The sequence below is a fragment of the Phoenix dactylifera genome, chromosome 2, assembly GCF_009389715.1.
Source record: "Phoenix dactylifera cultivar Barhee BC4 chromosome 2, palm_55x_up_171113_PBpolish2nd_filt_p, whole genome shotgun sequence".
NCBI classification, from domain to species: Eukaryota; Viridiplantae; Streptophyta; class Magnoliopsida; order Arecales; family Arecaceae; genus Phoenix; species Phoenix dactylifera.
In genome coordinates this window covers 1296777-1313954 of record NC_052393.1, presented here as the reverse complement: position 1 = coordinate 1313954, position 17178 = coordinate 1296777, and the positions used below count along the sequence as shown (strand labels likewise).

At 36.2% G+C, this 17178-nt stretch overlaps 1 protein-coding gene across 1 annotated transcript; it reads left to right on the top strand.

Annotated features, from left to right (window-relative positions):
* The first annotated feature begins 3371 nt into the window (after window positions 1-3371).
* Window positions 3372-14578, top strand: LOC103716091 (COP1-interacting protein 7). Its single transcript, XM_008803959.4, has 13 exons — window positions 3372-4236; window positions 4938-5117; window positions 5325-5445; window positions 5523-5562; window positions 6258-6310; window positions 6395-6456; window positions 6875-7027; window positions 7451-7671; window positions 8349-9964; window positions 10334-11263; window positions 12022-12421; window positions 13114-13176; window positions 14273-14578. Exons 1-13 carry the CDS (start codon window positions 4178-4180, stop codon window positions 14338-14340), a joined length of 3966 nt encoding a protein of 1321 aa, XP_008802181.2. The 5' UTR covers window positions 3372-4177; the 3' UTR covers window positions 14341-14578.
* The last annotated feature ends 2600 nt before the right edge of the window (window positions 14579-17178 follow it).

Here is a 17178-nt window from a genome sequence, read left to right as displayed (position 1 = left end):
CCCATGATCTGTTTTCTAGTGCAAGAAATTGAAGTGGGTGGATGCCAAAATGCTACAACCTACAAAATACACTCAATCATATTTTGCGAAAATTCCCTTCTAAACCGTATTAATAGAATCAGAAGCGTTATGGATCGGAAAAAAAAAAATTTCCCATGTAAACCAAGCCAAAAAACAATCTCTATATATATTGATAGTATGATATATCAATTGTTTTAACTAAGATTATGTTAAAATATAACAAATTAAAATGCATTTTAGCTTATATATATGTTCTGATCGAACATATTGCATGTAATATTCCCTCAATTTTACTTGTTCTTAATAAGTACTGTATATCATATTATGAAAATTCCAATTATTTATTCATGATTGAACCGGGAATCATAAGAAATCGACCAATTTGCTTTTGGTTTGGATTGGTCTAAATTGGATTTTGTGCCTTTTTTTTTTGTTTTTTTGAAGATCTAGGAACCAAACAAAATCTTGTTGCCTCTGAGCTGGATGCTCACTCTAAAACCTGAATCATGTACACCCGTAGCTTGAATTCTGCTTAAATATTATGCATTGGTACAACTTTGTGCTTCTAATCCATGCTGTGGTTACACTGAAAGCCACACACACACTCACACTCACATACTGTGTTACGTGCCTTCTAAAGGTGCTTGAAAGTTCTCACAAAAAAAAAAAAAAAAGTTCTCAACCACCACGCGGGAAGTGGGCACAAAACTTCCATTGTGGTTGGCATTTGACAAGATTCCTGCGCCAAGTAAACAATTACATCCAATATGCTCGATTGGCAGGTGGCTCCTTCATCATTTACAGAATATCTTTAGTTGTCAGCAAAGCTGACAAAATAGTGGAGGAGGTTCTGCAATAGAATCCCTAAAATCAATTAATATGCAATCACAATCAGAAAAATCTAATGCCAGGGTAGGACCCAAGCCAACCCAAAAGGCCATTCTGAAGCTAATAACGAAAGGAAAATTGCTTAAACTATCGAAAAGCACTATCGAAGGTAAGCTTATGTTCCTCCAATCAAATCGACATTTGCGAATCTAAAGTAGTGTTCAGATGGATATAATCACAATGAGAATGTTTGATGGGGAAAAAAAGTGGATCACATCCAAATGTTAGTAGAAATGCATAATAGCTAATCGAATTTGAACAGCATAGTTGGTCAAGTGGATGTTCCATCGGCTATCTTAGGGTAAAAAGACAGATTTTAGTTGATCGTAACAATTGGACCATCACAATGGTGCATATTGATGATTAGGTTAATTTAGAATATATAATGTATCATAAATTAGACATCTATTTTGGCTACATGGATGAGAGGCATAAGTGGAGATAGTGAGTACTACTATAATATACAATTAAAATAATTATTAACAATGATTAAAATACTAAATCTAATAGTTTAATAATTCATAAAAATATTTAAGTTTTAAATAAAAAGATTATAGAATTTGTTTCATTTTTCATGATTTGTTGGTTTGGATCAGCCATATGTTGCACCTAGTAGCATTGGCGTGAGCCAATTCGTGCATCCGCACGAATTTTAACGTGGAAAGGGGGCAAAACGATAACCGCAGCCCGTAGCCGACAAACGGGTGAGGGGCATTTCCGTTAAAATGTTCAAAATCGGAGGGCATACAAGGGGAGCTTGTCCGCTCGACCTAACGGTGGGGCCCGCCGAACTCCGACCTTTACGTGTATACTTCAGCGTCCAAAATCGGAAATCTCAGTCCAGCTCTCCCACCCCAACCACCACCCCAGGGGCAACCTCGTCATTTCACTCTCCAAGTTGGGTTCGCCCGTGGAAGGCAGCCGATATCCTCACCTCTCTTTTCTAAAACCCACCTTTTTTTAAATATTAAATGCTAAGAGTGCAAATGATTACATGAAAATATATGATAACTTGCTATATAATTAATACTGAAATAGATGAGTAGAGGGTTGTCCATTTTTAAATTTAATATAGAATTTTTTATCCATTCGTGGCTCAAATAGCACAATAATTAAAACTAATGATCATGCCCTGTAATAAATATTATGGATATAATAATGACAAGATCCAATGCATCATATGTCGAGGCCATCTAGGTATATTAAAGTATGTGATAAAAAAAAATATAACTAGTGGAAGCAAACAAAATTTAAGTATATAGCTATAATTATATACTTTTTTCTTATTTTTGAGAGAGAAAGAGAGGGATAAGATTCATTGAAAATAAATTATCATGATCTAATAAATGAAAAATGTAACATCTGGAATTTCAATCTTGAATTGGCTAATGTAAACTCTTTTTATATTATTTTGGAGACAAAAAATTATTTTAGCTTAAAAGAAAGCTTTGACTAGTATTCTAACACTATGAATTAAGTTGAAGACATCTTTAGTGATATGACCATTGTATCTTTGTTTTGTGTTATTATATAATGGTTGAGATTATAATAAATAGAAATTTGAAAAATGAAAAATATTTAAGGTTAATACCATAAGTTTGGGCTTATAATGTATATTATTTATTTATGGTATGATTTCCTATCCTCATTTTTTTGGGTAGTGTTGAAATTATTGAGCATGGATGGTACAACTCTAGGTTTTAGTTTAAGGATGATAAAATACCAATATAAAAAAGTTCAATTAATTCTTGAAAAAAAACCCTACTTAGTTCCAAGTTAGAACTGAAAAGTCTTGCTCTATATTTGCATTAAAAGTTATTATCCACATTTAATGTTTATATAATATCATAAAATAAGCCCCTACCTTGTTCTCTATCAGTTATTATTTGCAAATGGGAATTTTGGTCATTTCAAAAATGAGGAAGGGAAAGAAAAAGGGCTTAAATAACTCCTCTATTCTTGTCGGATACATTATTTCAATGTGAAATCAGATGGCTATAAATACTAGATATAACCATTTGAACTCCTTTTCTAAACTATTTGGTAGATATCTGAGGAATAATTGATTTTGTTTAGGGACCCATTTTTTTTTGCAATTTTTTTTTCATTCTTGTTCTTTCTATACTATTTGAACTTGTATCATGAGGAAAACACTAATTATAGAAAAGTGCTAATGAACCATAGACCCCATATTTATGCATGTCCCGGGTCCCATATCCATGGCTCATGCAAATCATAGATAGAAAAAATTCTACTTGGTCACTCAATACCAAGCATGCGTGCAAAGAAAGAAAGGAAGAAGCGTGCATTTATAAGAAAGAAGGGAGAAACGGAAAAATCTCCTCAAATGACGAGAGCGTAGGTTCCCGCCTCATCATGCCCAAATGACCATAACACCCTTCTAGTTCATCTTCTCCTCCTCCATCACCACCGCTCGTTCTCTCTCTCTCTCTCTCTCTCTCTCTCTCTCTCTCCCCTCCCGTTTTACTCAGAGTTTCAACTTTCAAAGCAGCAGGCGGCCAGTTTCCCGTGACCTGCATCATGAAGCCAATCTGATATATCTATATATATTGTATATATTCCATCATTTTATAATTATATTTTTTTAATTCCCATGCAGCAATTTCTAGGGTTGTCCTGTCGGAATCCAAAGCCCCCACCCACCACTCCTTCTCTCTCTTGCTTGTATTTTAATGTTATTTTCTGTTGATATTTATTTTTATGTAATCGATATTTAGTCTTCATTCACGAAAAAAAACGAAATCTTTATCCTCTGTACCTTCTCTCTCTCTCTCTCTCTCTCTCTCTCGTTCTTTTTTTTTAAAATTTTTCGATGATTTTATATTTCTTATAATTATTTCTTGGTCTCCATTAAAAGGCTCCTCTTCCTGCCCTCTTCCTCGTCGTCCTCTCTCTCTCTCTCTCTCTTTCTCTCTCTCTCTCTCTCTCTCTCTTTCTCTCGTTTCTTAGTTTGGTCATTAAAGCATCTCATTTGACCTTCTATCCTCTCTTTCTATCTCTAAAACTATTTATTTTTCGCCATAGAATCTTATTTTGTTTTCTTCTTCTCCTTCCCCCTCTCTCTCTCTGGGGATCCATGCTGAAGGGAAGAAGTGGTGCTTTGGATTAAAAAAAGCGACGCCTTTGAGTGAGATCTGGATTCGAGAGTGTTAGGGAGAGGGGAGAGCCGGAGAGGAGAGGGAGAGGGATCAAAACCCTAGCTTTTGTTGAAGGACGGACGGACGGACGGACGGGAGCTCCTGGTGCGATGAAGTCGGAGACTCGGTTAGATTCGGTGGTATTCCAGCTCACGCCTACTCGAACGAGGTCAGCTCCCTCCCGATCTTGCTGTCAACTAGAGTCGCTAGGTTCGGGTTTGGAATAACGTGGGACTCAAAAAGATGCGATCTTGGAAGGGGATTTAGTGTTTCTGGCGTGGAATGTTGGGATTGGATTCTATTAGGGTTTTGGATTGATGATCTCCAGGGTTTTGTTATTGCCACTCTTTGATTAAGGAGAGGGTTTGAGAAGTACAAATCCTTTCAATGTCTGAAAGTGGTGGATTTAGTCAAGCTTGACGCTTATGCGAGGAAACTAGCATTAGGATGATGATCATCGAGGTTCTTGAATTTGTGGATCCATCTGTTTCAATGTTTTAGTTTAGATTCATTTCTTACGAAAGTGATAGGAGGTGATCTGGGAATTATGGATTTACTGTTATTAGAATTACCTTAATTACAGTATTGGTGTTTCAGTTCTTGAAATTTTAATTGTCACGCCTCTTAATTAATTTCTAATCATTTGGATCAATATGGAATGGAAGGTCTGTTTCCAATTGTCCCTATTATGATATCTGCTTTTAAAATGTAGAGCATCACAACCTCGTAATTGTAATTGATACGAACAGTTTGGTTTTAGTGCTTTTTTAAATCCGAAATATGGATTCCAATTGGCTAATCTTGGACATCCTTAATCTGATTGATTGTGAATAGCTGCAGACTAGAGACTCACGGTCTCCTTTTTGTCAGGTGTGATTTGGTTATTGTTGCAAATGGTAAGACGGAGAAGATTGCGTCTGGGTTGTTGAACCCTTTTCTCGCACATTTGAAGACTGCCCAGGATCAAATTGCCAAGGGGGGCTACTCTATTACACTTGAACCAGACCCTAAGATTGATGCAGTATGGTTTACCAAGGGCACCGTCGAGAGGTCAGTAAATTCTTCTTCAGTGCTTCACTAGACATGAATTGCATATTGCCTTTCATTGTTTTATAACTGCAATTGGTTTTCCAAATGGGGATATCCATCTTGTTGCATAAACTTGCTGCATTTCTCTTCTGTGTCGGAGGAGTTCCCAATGCTTTAATAAAAGAAGGTATCTTTTGATAGTTAACATAAGTGTGCTATTTCTTGTAGGTTTGTTCGTTTTGTGAGCACACCCGAGGTTCTGGAGCGGGTGAACACCGTAGAGTCTGAGATCTTGCAGATTGAGGAGGCAATTGCTATTCAGGGCAATGACAATCTTGGCTTGAGCACCGTTAGTTCTTGATCTATTTTTTTGTGCTTGTGTTTTATAAGTTCAAATGACATGCTTTGTCTTTTTGCTATTGGCAGGTGGAAGATCATCAAACAAAACCTTTAGAGTACATTGAAGGCATGTCAACTCTCAATTTTTTAATTCTATTAGGAGTTTGTCCTCATGAGTTCGTCTATTCCACATGCATTCACATCAAAGTTGTTTTCTTTATGACGCATGAGCATGTGGGACTGTCTGTGATAGTATAGTCCAAAGGGTTGCCTATTAGAAAAGTTCTACCTTGTTTTAAATCTTCAACACGGTATTACCAGTGTCTAATTTACATGGCCTGGTGGTCAAACCCACTATCCTGTGGAATGGGGTGGCATCTGATTATTCGCCTTGACCAGAAAAGCTTAGTCTATTGGGCAAATAACTTATTGGCCAACCATCTGATATTACATCTTTGGAAACCTTAAAACAAACCAATTAACCAAGCATGAAGTTGTCTGATTAATGCTGAAATTTGAGATATTTGCACTTCATTTGATGACCTCTTGACCTGAAGATGAAGGTTGACCGTGTCTTCCACCAGTTGTCGTAATAAAATATGGGTAAAAATTTTGTCTCAACTTTTAACTGTATTAAAGCAGTCCTTTGTAAAAACTTCTCGAAGAGTCATCCAATAAAATGTTTCTTAGTACTGCATCACTTTATAAGTAGACAATATAAACTCCAATACTGTGACTCCATTTGAGCTTCAGATTTGTCACTATTGGCTATACTCTCTTGTCTTGTTATGACTGATGCTGACTTTACATGATCATGGCTAGGGAGCAAGTCCACATCTGATTCTGATGCAGAAAAGGCTATAGTTCTTTACAAGGTATTGATAATGAGATACATTTTCTAATTACGATGATTCTCTGTTAGAGATTTTCTAAGTGTGGTTTCTCTTAATTAACTGCAGCCTGGATCACAACCACATCCATCAGATTCAAATGGATCCACAACACAGGGGGAGAATTCAAAGTACTGACAACTAAGATTTATGTTGGAAACCTTGTTAATTTTTTCCTCGTATTACATTTCCAAGAGTACATTAGTAATCTTCTTTGCTTCACTTTGTAGGTATAAACCCAGTACCATGCTAATTAGGAGTCTGGAAAAGTAAAATGAAGCTTATATTTCAGTTAGATGGTCATTAGTTTAAATATACTTGGTTAAAATGATAGTATTGACAATAGAACTCTTGTTTATGTGGATACAGCAATCTTTTCTTGCTCTGTATAACCCATTTGCTAACTGAGGTGTATCCAGTGGTTCAATTTTATGTGCACTGTTTACTATGATACATCCATTTATACTATGCTGACATGATCTTCAATTTTGCAATGAAGCTGTAATTGTTTATATAGTTGATTTTTCTATTTATAATATTTCTTTGCAGAGTTCAACTCTTGAGAGTACTTGAGACCCGGAAAATTGTATTGCAGAAAGAACAGGGCATGGCCTTTGCACGTGCTGTTGCTGCTGGTTTTGACATGGATCACATGGCACAGTTGATATCATTTGCGGAGAGTTTCGGTGCATCACGTTTAATGTAAGCTGCTCTTTATAAGTAATGTGCTTGCATAGTGTTTTGGAGAGTTTGCTTCCTTTTCCCCTTTTAATATTTTCAACTTTCAGTCGTCACTTTATGGAGACGTGGAATTATTTCAGCAAGAAGAAACAGGTGGATAAAATGTGGACCATATTCGATTATAAACAAATGTACAGAGAGAATTAATGAGATTCATGAGTGAGTGGGAGAGAGAGAGATGGAATTACTCGATAAATTCAGGATAATTCTAGACATAATGTGTACTTTTTTGCAAGTCTTATCATAAGACTACAAAGTATTTGTCTTTCATCAAATCGTGGCAAAATTAGAGTATGTTTTATATGTACAAATTGAGAAAAAATTTAGTGTTTCCTGTATCCAGAGAAAAATCATCAATTTGCTTTTCCTTCCATCATTCAACAGGGAGGCTTGCTTAAGATTTATGGAGTTATGGAAGAGAAAGCATGAAACTGGACAATGGGTCGAAGTTGAGGCGGCAGAAGCAATGTCCGTCCGATCTGAATTTTCTTCTTTGAATGTCTCAGGGATTATACTCTCTGGAGATACTAGGAAACAGAAAGAGTATGGGGAAGCATGGCCTGTCTCCGGTGGGGATATGGGCACTGAGAGCAATGGGACAACTGGTATGGATATTAGACCTTTTTTGAGCTCAGATCAAAACAGAGTCAAATAAAAGTTAATGCAGTAGTACCTAGAAAGTTGGCAGCTCAAATGTAACACACCTTTTATCAAGATGTCCACTATCTCTATATGGAATTAAAGAAAATGTTAAGCTTCTTTATCATCTTCTTTTTTTTTTTTTGGCTTCAAGACAGCTTGATCCTTTTACATGTTGAAGGTATTTTTGATCTTGTTAAAAGATGTTTGTTCTTTTTATTTTATAACAGGCACCTCCTTCTGTTAATGAAAATGCTATAAACCTTTCTTAATTTAAAATTTTTCAAGTTGTCATTTTTTATGAAAAATTGAGCTAGCCTTTCATTTCCTAAATTGTACTGGACTTTTTTTATTAGGTGACTTCTGTTAAAACTTCCTAAGATGGAATTTGCCATTTGAAATTTGTTTTTTGTCTTGTGATGTCCCCCTTAATTCAAATACCTGTTTTCTCCATTTGAATGACAATGCAGATGAGTATTCTTCATCAATAAAAATCAGGCAGGTGGAAATTCACATGTTTTATGTGTGTATTCTTGCAGACTATGTTCCTTTATTCCTCTTTGTTTTCTAGTGCTCTATAGCAATACTTTATTAAATATGATGAAATCAATGTGACTTGAATTCTTTGGTTTCTTATGACCAGATAGGAAGATTCCGCCAGATCTGCAGGTTCCTTTGGGACCCCATGAGTATTATCAGGGCCAATTTCAGCATCCTACACATCCCCCATGGCCTATGCACTCTCTGCCAGCTCCACACGTCTTTCAACCTTATCCTATGCAAGGCATGCCATATTATCAGAATTATCCAGGAGGTGGTCCATATTTCCATCCCTCATATGCTCCAATGGAGGATCCTAGATTCAGCACGCCTCAAAAAGTGCGGCAGAAGAGGCATTCCATGGATAGTAAAGATAGCAATATTGAGTCAGAGGCATCAGAAATGGGTGGTTCTGGTACAAGATCACAGGATGGTACATATCAAGATATATCAGAGTTTGAGAAAGAAGGTTCTTATGGCCGTGAATCACGTAAAAGGGTTAGCCATTCAGGAAAGAAAAAGGCTGGAATGGTTGTCATTCGGAACATAAATTACATCACATCAAAGAGGCATGAAACATCACGAAGTGAATCAGAATCAGCTTCTGATACTGAAACTGAAGAGGAAAGCAAAGATATCTCTGATGCCCACGATAGAAAGCATAAGAGTTCCTCAAGAACTTCAAAGACAGATGAGGTTCGCCTGAAATCTATAGAATTTTCGGGTGCATATGCCAAGGATGAAGTCACTTATGGACAGGAGGCAGATTCTGGAAACTGGCAAGCATTTCAGAGTTTCTTATTGAGAGCTGAAGAGAAGACGAGAACTGCTGATGTGGACATCTTTGCTGGTGAAAAAGAGCCTCCAGTAAAGAGAAAACAAAATAATGGTGAAGATGATCCTATCCTTCCTCGTGAAAGAGATTCTGGTGATGTTCAGGAACGGAGAATCATAGGGTTAGATTCATGTAATGGTAAGGCAAGGAGGATGAAGCAGATGGCTTCAAATGATGAATTATTGATTTCAGGTGAGGGAAGAGGTGTAATAGATAGCCAGCTCAAGGAAATAGAAGGGGGGAGGGGAGGATATAGGAGTTTGACCAGTGATGAATTCATGATTTATGGACGAGACAAGCAAGTGGGCGGTAAGAATTCTTCAGACCCGCTTGTTGATCAGCAATATGAACATGATAAAAATTTGGATAAGAAATCCTCATATAATGCTATGGATGAGTCGTTTGTGGTTCCATTTAGGTCAGGCTCACAAGATCAACTTGGAGCAGATGGAAGAACTGCCATTGACATATATTCTGAATTCCCTCCAGCTCTGCAGAGAACTGAGGATTTTTCTAGTAAGGATAAAATTCAAATCACTTATGAACCAAATGATTTGACCTTACTGCCTGAGCGTGGGATGGAGAGCGTATCCATTGGTTATGATCCTGCTAAAGACTATGACATCCAGATTCCTGTTAAAAATGCTGTTGAAGTGGAAAGCAGAAACCATGAGGATGTCCCAACAAGCACCAAAGAAGAGTCAAAAAAATCAGACAAGGACAAAAAGTTAAAAGTTTCACAGAATGGTTTGGAGAGAAAGAAAAAAGATGCTCTGGTGAGGAAAGGGACATCGTCAAAGATGAATCCATCGGTTGAAGCACAAAAACGTGCAGAGAAGCTGCGGGCCTCCAAAGCTGAGCTTCAGAAAGTAAAGAAAGAGAGGGTACTTTTCATGATTCATTAAGGATTTGTTTCTCCCTCTTCCTCGTTTTAATATGCTGTCGGTCCACTTTTCATCTTTTGATAAATATTGCATACGAAAGGATTATAATTCAATAAATACCTGATATAAAGGATTGTAATTCAATAAATACTTGATATAAATCTTTCTTTTCTTATTGATTATGCTGATAAGCTTATGAAAAAAATTTGATAATATCTATATGAAGTTCTAGCAAAGCAATTCTATTTTCCTTTTCTTTGTTAAAGCCTTGTCAGTCTCTACAAAGTGTTATCTCTCTAAGTTCCGTCTTTTAGCTAGCATGCTTTGCTTATATTCTGGATTGTTATGTCTTGAGTTTGTTACTTTCAGGAAGAGGAAGAGAGAAAGCGATTGGAAGCTTTGAGAAGAGAAAGACAAAAGAGAATTGCTGCAAGGGGTAATTCAAATGCCACTCAAAAGCCATTGATCCCACAACAGACCAAATCTTGGTTACCAACAAAGCTTTCTCCAAGTTCTCACAGAGGATCAAAGTTTAGTGACTCAGAGCCTGGATCTTCTTCACCTTTAAAAAAATTGCCTACCAGAACCACTTTGGTTGGGTCCAATGATTCTCAGAAAATCACAAGAACTAGTAAATTAAATGGCAGTAGTCATGGATTAAGTCGATCAGTATCATCATTGCATGAGATCAAGAAAGAGAATAATAATTCCAGACCAGAAGCAAAGACAGCTTCCATTCAAGCTAGAAGGCTTTCAGATCCCAAAGGTACTAATGTTCAGCGTGCTTCTCCACTACAATCTGTTACCAGAGATAAAGTACCAAAGAGAGGCATACCTGATGAGTCACAAAAAAAGATCTCTGCAATAATCCAACTGGACAAAAGCAAGTCAGCAACTTTGCCAGAGCTGAAGATTAGGACATCAAAAGGCCCTTCCAATGCGGTCCAAAACAAAGCTGCTAAAGAGACATTGCAGAAAGGAGTGGGAAGCAAAACTTCTCGAGCTTCTGAAACCACCCAGGCAAAAAGGACTGATGATAAGACATCAAGACTTAGCAACAGTGACGATAACTTAGTAATTGAGAAGACTGTTGTGATGCTCGAAAATGACGTTGTTTCAGCTGCTGCTGTTGAAGCATCTGAAGCGATGAAAGATAGAACATATGGAGCTGATAAAATAGGGAAGACTGGGCTGGATTCAGAATATGCAGCTATCCGCGCTCCACCTTCACCCATTATTGTAGGTGAAATTGAAAATTTCGCTGAACATAAGCTTGATGACCAGCTGAATTCCTATGAGGTATGCTTTAACAAAGCAAATTGTACTTTAGATTTAAAATTCATAGTTTTTGTTAGAGAACCATTTTTTTTCTTTAATTGATAGTGATCTCATTTATGCAATATGTAGGTCAAAGGAATTAAAATATTCTCATTCTTTAAGAAATCAAGGAGTTCTTATTTTCTTTAGGAAGCATGATGTTTGCTATCATCTAAAGGGTGGCATAGCCATTCTCAATTTTATAATAGAAACAGGAATACAATGCAATAAATGTTACTTATGAATTTTTTTTTTAAAAGACTTGTTTTCTATATCATCTATATGATACCCCAGTTAAAAGTTTTATTTAGCACCACCATCAAAATTTCTTGGTATCAAGAAAAATAATCTTTTAAAATTCAGAGAAGGGCTTCATTTTAGTCTCAGTTATATTTTGACTCCGGATACTGAGAATAATGCTGCCTAGTTTTCCTTTTCCCTTCATAAGGGAGCTGGTGTTGGAATAAATGGGCTTTATTGAGTCTCAAACATTCTATTGAAGTTTTTTTTAAGGGTTCGAGCATATATTTGTGTAGTTTCAATCTTTTGTGGAAGACAAAAGTGGCTTGATGGTCTTCATTTCTTGAATCTCCTTAATGGAAACTTAGCGTTCTTATAGATAAAGCTGTCTTGTGTAGTGGTGACAGTAAAGCTATACCCAGCTTCCTCTTAATGTCATGTTACTTTTTGAAAAATTTTTAATGGCCTGAATCTAGATAATCAATGCTTGTGATGATCAGGTGGTTATTAATTACTCAAACGAGGCTCCTCAGAAGTTCTCAAACTCTACAGTCATAGAAAAGCCTTATCAAGCTCCCTATGCCAGAACAACATCCTTAGAGGATCCTACTGCCAGTAATGTAGAATATGCTCGAGCACCACCTGTTCTAAACTCTGAAATGGCTACAATGCACAGCGAGAGTATTAAGGCACTTGTGCCCAATTTTCCCATGGGCTCGAATTTTGTTGATCATACCAATGAGTCATGTGAGAAGCCTCGGAGCAGAGAAACAAAAGGTTTTAGAAAGTTATTAAAATTTGGAAGAAAGAGCCACAACTCAGCAACAGGTGAGGGTAACCAAGAGTCAGAAGCATCCTCTGTTGATGAGCACATGATAGCTGCTGCTTCATCGAATGATGGTAAGACCTAAATCACTTATACAAATCCAAATAATGTCTCTCAGACCCATTATCCTGTGATTGAATTAAAGGTGTTTTTCTTCAGGCAACCAATTCCCTTGAAATAAATATAAATTTCATGTCAGATACCGTAACACAGGATTAGACATCTTATCGTGCACTAGATTCTTTTTGTCTATACCAATAACTGACAGGTTCTTTTGTTTTCTTGTTAGAATCTGTAATTCCAGTTGTTTTTGTAAAAGCCATCTATTGACTTGTTAGTAAAATTTTATTTTAAAAAGGACTTCCTGTGAAAATATACTAGTTCTCTGAACGGTTGCTTTTATGTGAGATTCATCATTCATATGCTATCTTGGAATCCTGCAGCTTGCTTGGAAATTGCAGCACTTCAGGCCTAAAGTTATACAATTCAATGTAGCATAAATGTAAAAGAAAGTTGCCTAAGATTTGCAAATTCTCAATTTTCTTGATAAATATTCACCTTTTAGTCTGTTATCGACAAATGTACAGGAGAAAAGCAGCTAGGATGATTGTATCATAGAATGAAAATATTAACAATTTCCAAATTTATTTTAAAGGGCCATGAAAATGCTTTTTTAGTTTGTAAGAAAGCCTCAAGGACTATCGTAAGTTGCCCCTTTAAATGATGTTAGTGTTTGTAACTGATAAATCTTTCTTCTGTATTTCAGTTCATATGCTGAAGAATCTTATTTCTCAAGATGATAGCAATGCTGGAAGCACTTCCACTAAAGGTTAGTTAAAAGTTTCTTGTCTTCTCATAGCTGATGAACGCTTAATATTGGAACCCAGAATCAATTTGTTGTCAGATCCTCTACTAAATATACACCTAACCTTGCAAATTGGGTTTGATCCAAGTTTGAAACTGAGAATACAATTTGGATTTAGGTGTGCATGTAGCCAGTTCAAACTACCAAACCCTAAATATTGGAGCTTCTTCAAATTTAGAAAGATATCTCAGCCGAAAACTTGATGTCAGATTGTTGTGAATTAAGATTTGCCAAAGATCTTTCTTCAAACCACCACCATGAACTGAAGGAGCTTCAGGAGGGGAATCTAGAGAGATCAGAGTAAGGCAAGGAGGGATGGCAAGAGGAGGGGACACATTGTGATGAGTGGTGTTGTCAGGGCGGTGGTGAAGGAGTTAAAGGGGATCAAGTGGGGTTGGATTGGTGGTGAAGGAGGTAAGGAGATGGAGGGGGAGGGGAGGAATTCTAACGCAAATCCAAACCCAATTCTTTTTGATGGGAAGAGGAACTGAACCCAATTCAAGAAAGATTTTCTCAGAGTTGGTTTTGGGTATGAATCGCATGCTCAAACATGGATTTGGATCTTAATTCACGGCCCTGTTATAATAATTAAGATCTAGATCCAGATTAATGTTGGATGTAAGTGGAGGAATCATGCCACCCAAGCCAGAAACCCATTTTTTCCTTATTTTACTCTGACTTAAGAAAAATAATTATAATTTTTTGGTTTGAATAAGTGGTCTCTCGGAATTCTTTAGGCTTGTTTGTCAATTCTTTGAATTATAATGATCTTTTATAAATTAATTTGAATTATTTCTGTATGTCAAGATGCTGTATTTCTCCCTGAACAATGTTTCTTCCTGTACTTTCTCTACTTTCATAATTTTTCTTTTTTATGCAACCTTTGCTTTAACTTTGCGGTAAAATTCTTTTGGCACTCGGTGTCTATCGTTCCCTTAAAATATTTTTTGGCTGAATTATGAGCTACTACCCTTCTTGAATTTGCCCGAACGCTTAAAGATTATATTGCTTGTGTTTTTAATGTGGTTGATCGTGCACATAAACCTTATTCCTGTTACAGTTTCTCGCCCCTTCTCCATTCTTTCACCCTTCCGCAGCAAGAGCAGTGACAAGAAGGTGTCTGCATGATATGCCGATTTCTGCAATTCATACAAGTAAGATGTATCTGCTATTGAAACACAGCCGAGAGGTTGTTGGTTGATGGATGATCTGCCATTTTGTTATAAACAATAATGTAAAATTTGTGTTTGCAAAAATTCTTTCTTTTTGTTGATATTGGTATGTAATGATATCTTATTTTCTGTACAACAACTATACTATTGGATGGTTAAAACAAAGCTTCTTGTCTGATAGCACTTGAATTGTATTCTCTCTTTCTTTCAACCTTCAACATATATGTCTCTACAAAAGAAATTTGCTTGAATGCCACCATGGACCAAGTGCCACACTTTCAAGGGGTTATCAGGCCCTTGAAGGTACCTTGCCCATGATTTCTATGTTGTATATTTATACTTAACTTTCTTGAATATAAGATCAATTTGATGATGTGGATCGGTGGATGACAAATCTCAAGATAAAAAAGATAGCAGCTGTCTGAATGCAGATAAAAGTGGAGAAAATTCTCTGAAGAATGTAAAATATAGTCTTGCCCAGCAAATGTGTTTCTTTCTGATCTTGGCTTTGTTCCACTCAGAATCCGAACGAAGGATACATGGGCAATTTACTTCAAACAATTAAATTTCATATAAATCAAATTGGAGGTTTGCCTACTTGGCTGTTTAAGGCCTGGTTCTTTATTAATCCAGCACAAGTTTATTATGGCTATCAAAATTCTTTAGGAGTCTTAGCATGTTTGGATGTTTCGGTCGTATTAGATTTATTGAGTCGGTTGAATTTTCGGCTTCTAGCAACATTTTGGCTGGAGCGAAGATAAACTTGATCGAACAGTTTGCGAAATTTGAAAAATTGGACCTCCTGATGTTAATTAAAATGATCATTAGAGATCCACGAAGAAAGTAAGGACTACTGGTGAAGTTTAACAGATTGTAAGATTGTTGTTACCATGGTAAATCAAGGGTCTGGCAGGTTTAATAATGGAATTGAGTGGTGTGTTCTTTTTGAAAGCTCTCTTGTCCAAGTTGCTGCAGTAAGCCTCATCTTCCTTTCAATCAGCCGCATAGATCTCTTGCTCTAATTGTTAGAGGCAATTTTCACCATTAGGAATTTCTCATTATGAGGCCCTAGGTGAAGACAGAAAAGAAGACACAGCAAAAAAGAAAGAAGGCGTAGAAAAAAGAAAGCATAACCATTCTTCTAAAAATTTAAATTTGCATGAATATCTCTTAAAATTTATATTTATTTCTGTATTCTCATAAAATACTGTTTTTATACAAATTTTCCTAATATAATGATTTTTCTAATACCGTTAATAAAAACCATATTTATTTTAATTAAAAATAAAATAAAATGTTGAAATTACTTTTTTGTCTTTTATTGTGATCGCTCTATAATTTTTTTTTTGCACATCTATCCATTAAAAATATTTTAGTTATTTTAATTTAAAACCGTTAATTTTTTAACGGCGTTAGATGACGTGAGTACGTATGCAAAAATAAGGATTAAAAAAAGATAGAATAGCAAAACAAGTGTTTGACGAGGGTATACATACAAATGTCAATTTTGGAAGGATATTCATGCAAAATTTGATATTTAGAAGAGTATTCATGCAAAAAAAATCCTCTCATATAAATGGATCTATTCTGGAGCAACTTCGCTCAAAGTTAACTTCAGATTTAAAACCAGTAGATTCAAGCCAGGCCAGTTTTGTCTGAGTGGGTCATGAGCCTCATTAAAGTTGGCTCCGCTTTAGACAAAGTTTGCTAAGAACTTATTTTTACATATTCATGATAGTTTTTAGAGGCCGGCATATAATTACTCATAGCTTTTCTATGTAATTCTAACTAATCTATATTTTATATGATTCTAATGTTGACCCGGTCTGTTCTGGCTTGGTCTATATAAATTTTAGCCGGCTTGGGTGTGGCTTAAATTTCTGTTGAGTCTTAAACTTTAGGCTCAGTCTGACTCGATATACTCACAAATATTGTCGCCAATTGTACACTGCACATTGGCAATGTGGAAGGCTAGATCTTTTACTTCGACTGCAAATCCCACTATATGAAAATTCATGTGTCTTATAGATCTCTTGCATGCATTGGAATCTTGCTTATATATAGTTTTAGTTACACGATAACTCATATCGATTTTGAAGTGTTTCGGCGCATAGAAAAAGGCACTTTTAACTATATAACTCATGCACTTTAAGCTTTGTAGATCCCATCTAATAGTTTAAACTTTACATATTTCAACCTTCAAAGAATCGATATAGAAAAAGGATCAAGTCCCGGAGGAGGAGGAAGAAGAAGAAGAAGCAGCAGCAGCAGCAGCGCAAGAATTTTCATATGGACGACAATGTTACCGTATGTTAGCATATAGGAAAGTAAACTTAGTAGATGACAAATTAAAAAAAAACTATTCTTCTCCTTTTCACACCATACATTCTTCAAATCATTTATTACATAACATTGGTACCTACTTAAAATCAGATATTCTCTGTAAATCACTATCCTTTCTTCAGAGAGTCACTGAGTTACACTTAGGAAGAGTAAAGATTAAGAACTTGTCAGTGAAAGCGAATCACAATGCATGAGATGGTTGATTTGCTCATTCTAGAGAGAACCTCCTGAGCCAGACCTGCTGCTGCCAGTTGAGCATCCTCTATGTGCCTTATCAAGTCCACAGCCTCCTGGTTGTTCATCACCTAAAAAGGAATTGACAAATGTTTGCTTATGTTTCTAAGACATGGTAATAACAATGAAAAGAAAAGGATGGCAGACTTCGCAGAAATTTTAATATACACACACACAAAAATATCAAAAATTAATTAGTACCTTCCATACACCATCA